The following is a 6,739-nucleotide window of genomic DNA, read 5'->3' as shown; positions in this document are numbered from 1 at the left end:
CAGCCACTCAGCCACCAAGTGGTAGGTCACGTCACATGACAGGGCGGGGTCAGCGAATGCTGAAGCGCACAGTGCGCAGAAGTCACCAACTGTCTGCAGAGTCAATAGCTAAAGACCTCCAAGCTTTGTGTGGCCTTCAGATGAGCCCAACAACAGTGCGTAGAGAGCTTCATAGAATAGGTTTCCATGGCCGAGCAGCTGCATCCAAGCCTTCCATCACCAAGTGCAATGCAAAGCGTCAGATGCCGTGGTGTAAAGCCACCACCACTAGACTCTAGAGCAGTGTTCTCTGGAGTGACCAATCATGCTTTTTTGTCTGGCAATCCGATGGACGTGTCTGGGTTTGGCAGCTGCCAGGAGAACAGTACTTTCCTGACTGCATTGTGCCAAGTGTAAAGTTTGGAGGGGGGATTATGATGTGGAGTTGTTATTCAGAGGCCATAGTGAAGGGAACTTTAAAGGCATCAGCATACTAAGACATTTTGGACAGTTTCATACTACCAACTTTGTGGGAACAGTTTGGGGATGGCCCCCAAATGTGCTTCTGGAAGAATGGTCAAACCTTCCCATAGACACCCTCCTAAACCTTGTGGACGGCCTTCCCAGAAGAGTTGAAGCTGTTATAGCTGCAAAGGGCGGGGCCAACTCAATATTGAAGCCTACGGACTAAGACTGGGAGGCCATTAAGGTTCATGTGTGTGTAAAGGCCGGCAGCCTGATACTTTTGGCAATACAGTGTAAAATCTTCAGAATGTTGATGTATGAACTTTTGTACATTCATTTATGAAGTAGCGGCTCGGAAGTGAGCCTGCTTGGATGCCCCCATAGCATGCCCTGGGGGCACTAGGAAGGAGGAAGGGGCCAGGAGTGCTGGCCTGGGACCTGAGAAGAGGAGGACTGGGGCTGCTCTGTGCAACAGGTAAGAATAACATGTTTGTTAATTTAAAAAAATGAATTGCCTTTAATATCACTTTTATTTCTCTTGCTGTCAGCGATGGCGTCTACTGATCTGAGAGCTGAGCTGGAATGTTCCATCTGTCTGAACATTTATACCGATCCTGTAATGCTGAGATGTGGACACAACTTCTGCCGGTTCTGTATTGATCGTGTGCTGGATACACAGGAGGGGTCTGCAGATTACTTCTGTCCTCAATGCAGAAAAAGGTTCAAGAGTCGTCCTGCACTGCAGAGGAACATAACACTGCGTAACATAGTGGAGAATTTCCTGTCTGCTCAGCCAGATCAGGAGGAGTCCGGGGTCTTCTGTACTTATTGTGTGGACTTTCCTATACCTGCTGTTAGATCCTGTCTACACTGTGAGGTTTCTCTGTGTGATAAACACCTGAAAGTCCACACAAAGACCCCTGAACATCTCTTATCTGACCCCACCTTGTCCATGGAGAGCAGGAAATGCTCCGTCCATAAGAAGATCCTGGAGTATTACTGCACTGAGGATGAGACCTTTACTTGTGTGTATTGTTGTGTGATTGGAGGACATAAAGGACATAAAATGGAGCCACTGTATGAGGCTTCTGAAAAGAAGAAGAAGACACTGAGGAATGTTTTGCAGAAACTTCTGACACAGAGAGAGGAGATGGAGGAAAGAGTCCAGAGTCTGCAGGGACACCGGAGGAAAGTAGAAGAAGAAGCAGCTGGTGACACCGAGAGAGTCACTGCCCTGTTTAAAGATCTCAGGAGACGTCTGGAAGACCTGGAGAAGAGAGTCCTGAGGGAGATATCAGAGCAGGCAGAGTGGGTCTCCATTTCCATCCGGGATCTGGAAATAAAGGAGGAGGAGCTGTCCAGGAAGATACGTGACATTGAGGAGCTGTGTAACATGACGGATCCACTGACTGTCCTGCAGGAATCAGACTTGTGTGATACTGAGGATGGAGATAACGAGGACAGAACGAGACATGAGGAACTCCTCCATGATGGAGGGGGGCTGGATGTGGCGGGGGTCTTACACACAGGTTTATCTGATATAATAACAGGGGGAAATGTATCCTTCTACATACAGGAAGCTGCAGACATATTACTGGATGTGAACACAGCTAATAATAATCTACATATATCAGATGACAGGAAAACTGTATCCAGATTAGATCTAGACCAGAATCACCCAGAAACACCAGAGAGATTTCATTATCCTCAGGTGATAAGCAGTCAGAGTTTCTCCTCAGGGAGACATTACTGGGAAGTGGATGTCGGGGGGTCAAATTTATGGAGAGTCGGGATGTGTTACCCCAGTATAGCCAGGATAGGAAAGCAGTCAGAGATTGGAAGGAATAACAAGTCGTGGGGATGTGTCAGGTCTGGTAATCAGTATGGGGTGATACATAAAGGAAAATGGATCTCTTTACTCCCTAATATCCCCAGTGGCAGAATCAGGATATATCTGGATTATGAGGCCGGGCAGATCACCTTTTATGATCTGTGTGACTCGATCCGACACCTCCACACCTTCACCACCACCTTCACTGAGCCCCTCCATGCTGGGTTAGGTGTAAGGAGAGGTTGTATAAAGATCTGTGGCAGGAATCCAGAGATGTGAGAACTCCGCCAAGAGTCTGGTGACATCACAGGGGCGGGTGGTGGGATTGGTTCATTGTTCAGCCAATGTTTGGAGGAAGTGGTGATTCCTAAGAGAGGTGAAAGGGCTGTCATTGCAGGCATCCTTCCAAAAATGTTAGTTACCTGGCTTTGTACTTGTTCCGAGTCCAGCACTGGGACACAAAGCATAGACGTTACAGCCAGGGAACTAGCATTCTCAAAAGGGGAGTTTAGCAATGGCAGCCCCCATGATTCTCTCATGCCAGTTGTCCTTTTATTCCTTGCTTACCATCCTCTGTATATAGTATATATGGGCTGTCAACAAGTGGTTATACCAAGATCATGATTGCAAAAACCGGTGATCAGCTGTGGTAAAAGTGACCTGTGTGGCTTTTCAGTGTCTGATCACTTTTATAACACTGTCTGCAGTGCTTCCTGTGCTCTCCCTGTCCTCCAGGCAGCCTGACAATGGTAAGTGGCCAGGACGGTATCAGGCTGAGGAGATGGAGGAGCATCAGTTCTGTGATCTCCTTTGGTCTGAATTAACCCAGAAGTGATAATGACTTCTTCACCTCTAGTTTCAAAGATTCTCCTCTGCCCTCTGGAGGTCATGGAAAACATTGGAGGGTGTAATAGAGCCCCCCCATCTCTCCATAAAGAGAACCTGTAAACTGCCAAAAGCTATCACAAGGGGTTAAATGGTGACCATTATCATATTCCTCATTTTCCTGGTTCTATCAATGTTGGCAGTTTTCAGTCCTGGAGATACATGTATCCTTTATACAGAATATGCAAGAGTAATTAGTAAGAGGCATGGCAAGTTTTTTTTAAGTTGCAATTTTTTGTCACTTTTTTTTGGAAAATTAAGAAATAAAATGTGTTTTTTCCCACAAAGCTTCAATTTCGACCAGTTATTTCTAACACACAGCATAGACATGCTTATCATTACCCTCCAAAACACATTGTGCTATGCCTTCTGAGTATGGGGATACCACATATGTGAGGCATTTTCATAGCCTAGATGCATAGAGGGGCTCAAAATCTAAGGAGCACCTTCAGACTTTTTAGGAACATTAAGTACAGTACATCTAATTTTCTGACTACCTACAAGAGCCGCTAATGTGTGTCACTGAGCCTTCCATCTTTATGTAGCAGTAGCCAGGCACACAGCAACTTCCATGCTTCTGGCTCAAGAAACAGTCTAGGGGTTTTATGAAGTGTAGCAGGGGTTAACAGCACAGTCACTGAGATCATTCTGCCTTAGGTCTGTACTCCGCTCCAAATAAGATCCTCAGTGGCATCTCTCTTTGGCTCCCCAAAAACTTGTAGAAAGATAGGCTCCCCAGGTGACCACAGTGTGCTAGGCAGAATCTTCAGCAGAACGGCCAGGAAAGGCTAGTGGCCCTCCTGGCTGGGAGTCTCTCCTCCTTGAAAAGAACCCCGCTCTTTGAGGCTCCAGAACTATTCATGCACTCCCCAACCACCATCTTGGCACACCTTTCCAGGGATCAGCTGGAGCAGCATAAAAATTCAGGCTGCTCATTTGACTCTTCCACCCTCTATGTTCTGGAAATCTCCAGAAAACAGGAGGAAGCAATGAAAATTGCAGCCTGTAGAGCCCAAAGCAACCTAAAGCAATAATGCACTGCTCTGCTGATTACAGGAGAGCCTTACCAAAACCTAGCAACCTATCCAAGGGGGTTTCACGAGTAACATCCAAAAAATTACCCCATTTTGGAAAGGTATTTTATAAGAGGCATGGTGAGTCTTTTGAAAATGCTATGTTTCACTTAAAGTTTTTGGAAAATACAGAAAGAAAATGAAAAATTACACCCCAAAACACATTCTACAACTCCTGAGTGTGGCGATACCACACGTGTGAGATATTTTCACAGCATATCCACTTAAAGAGGCCCAAAATCCAAGGGGCACAAAAATCAACAAATTGCATCAAAAGCAATGTACTATAATGACTGCCTCTATACCTGTGATCTGGGAATATAGCTTAGTGTAGTGTCACCTATAGCCATCCCCATTTCTATAGGTCAAGCAAGCCTAGCCTACTGGTCCATGGTTTCTCCAAGCAATGCTATGTTCACTGGCCAGGAAGTACAGGAGGCTGAACATAGTTAGTGAGACGTGTAGATGGGTCAGTCCTGGTGCAGGCAGTGACCTGGTCAGCAAATGGGCAAAGGATCATTCCAGGCAGCAGGCATAAATGTGGTCAATAAACAAGCCAAGGTGAGTCCAGTCAGCAGGCAGTGGCAACACTGCACTGCTGTGGCAGCGATCAGGAACACTGGCTGCACTGGTTCTGGTGACACTGGCACTTGTATGGCAGAGATCAGGAACACTGTTGATGGCTTACCTCGGTCTGGTGACACTGAGACTAGTGTGGTAGCAAGCAAGAGCACTGGTGATGGCCACACTGGCACTGGAGTGTTGGCGATCAGGAACACTGCTGCTGGCTGAACTGGTCTGGTGAAGCAACAATTGGGTACAGAGTTGTTGGCTTACATTGGTCCCGTTATACTTGCGTTCATGTGATGACAATTGGGAACACTGTTGTTGGCATACACTGATCTAGTGTCGTTGAGACTGGCATGGTGGTAATAGGGAACATGGTTTCTGACTTACACAGGTCTGATGACACTGGGACTGGTATGGAGGTGATTAGAAAAATTGTTGCTGGCTGCACTGGTTTGGTGTAGGGCAATCAAGAATGCTGTTTTCTGGCTACACTGGTCTGGCAACATTGTGATTGGCTGCACTATTAGAGCTCGTTAACACATGAGGTTGTGTGGTGAAAAAAACTCAGTTGAGCTGCTGTTTTACCTCAACTCAACTACTACCCCTTTAGCTGCATAGGCAGCACCTTGGGGTGTCTACATGCTATGACTGTGATGCTTTGCTTCACAGCTGTGGCAGGAGTTATACCCCCCTCACAAATTAATGGGGGCATTTGTGAGGAGGCCTCCTCTCTGCCCGTCAAGAGAGAGATCGCTCCTTAGAGAGCGCTGCACATGTGAACAAAGCCTTACGGTGACACTGGGACTGGTTTGGCAGTGACTGGGGACTCTGTGACTTGCTGCACTGCTGTGGAAGTGATCAGAAACAGTGGCTAGCTGCACTGGCATACAATATCAGAGCACCGAGCCATTGTACATGATCATCGTGACAACAGTAGTGACACTGCACTTCTCTGGTAGGAGTAATGTCATTTATTTTTTTTACCATTCTGTCACCAGAGCGGTGCAGTTCAGGCAGCAAGCAGAGACATGATCCTCAAACTGGAAGCAGATCAGTCCAGGCATCTGACAGAAATGTGGTCAACAGGCCAGACTCGGTACAGACAGAGGCAACACTGGCACTGGTGTGGGCAGCCATCAGGAACATTGTGGCTGGCTGTGCTGGTCTGGTGGTGTGGTAGAGTTCAGGAACACTGACGATAGTTTATGTGGATCTGGTTATCCTGGCACTAGTGTGGCAGCCATCAGGAACATTGTGGCTGGCTGTGCTGGTTTGGTGGTGTGGTAGAGATCAGGAACACTGACGGTTTATGTGGGTCTGGTTACACTGGCACTGGTGTGGCAGCCAACAGGAACACCATAGCTGGATGACAATGGTCAAGTGACACTGGGATTGGTGTGGCTAGCGATCAAGAACATTGTTGCTTCCTTACAGTAGTCTGGACTAGAAACTTTGGGACTGAAGTGGTGGTGATAAGATATTGGACCTCGGACACCCCAACATGGCATTTGTCAAGTCGGATGGTCAGCCCTGCGTGCCTGATGCAATCAAGCACTTCCTTGAGGTGTCGGAGGGGATCCTCCCAACTATCACTGTAGATAGCTATATCATCTAGATAGGCACAGGGTAAGTCCTGCAGCCCATCCAGCAGCTTATCTACCATTCCCTAAAAGGCAGCCAGGGCGTTCTTCGTCCCAAATGATATGACCCTGGACTGGTACAAGCCAAACGGGGTGATAAATGCCGACTTTGGTACTGCGTCCGCATTCAGCGGAATCTGCCAGTACCCCTTGCAGAGATCGATGGTGGTAAGGTAAGAAAATTACCTCTGGCCATCCAGTCCAGCAGCTCATCTATCCAGGGCATGGGGTATGTTGCTGGCTGCACTGCTCCGGTGACAATGGGACTGAAGTGAAAGCAATCAGCATTACTGTTG

At 47.3% G+C, this 6,739-nt stretch overlaps 1 protein-coding gene across 1 annotated transcript; it reads left to right on the top strand.

The window, feature by feature from the left end:
- The first annotated feature begins 994 nt into the window (after positions 1–994).
- Positions 995–5,564, top strand: LOC149441022 (E3 ubiquitin/ISG15 ligase TRIM25-like). Its single transcript, XM_089657864.1, has 2 exons — positions 995–2,318; positions 5,473–5,564. The coding sequence occupies exons 1-2, from the start codon at positions 995–997 to the stop codon at positions 5,562–5,564; spliced, it is 1,416 nt and encodes a 471-aa protein (XP_089513990.1).
- Positions 5,565–6,739: the final 1,175 nt, after the last annotated feature.

This window comes from Staurois parvus, unplaced genomic scaffold (assembly GCF_062004578.1).
Source record: "Staurois parvus isolate SC_StPar_1 unplaced genomic scaffold, SC_StPar_1.0 ptg001036l, whole genome shotgun sequence".
NCBI lineage: Eukaryota > Metazoa > Chordata > Amphibia > Anura > Ranidae > Staurois > Staurois parvus.
The sequence above is the reverse complement of the archived record's forward strand: the minus strand, read 5'-3'. Positions and strand labels throughout refer to the sequence as shown.

Bases quoted from the DNA above. Each gene is read 5' to 3' on its own strand.
- LOC149441022 (XM_089657864.1), top strand. From the start codon at position 995: ATGGCGTCTACTGATCTGAGAGCTGAGCTGGAATGTTCCATCTGTCTG. The intron at 2,319-5,472 runs GTAATCAGTATG...TTTGCTTCACAG, and splicing joins GTGGGGATGTGTCAGGTCTG to CTGTGGCAGGAGTTATACCC.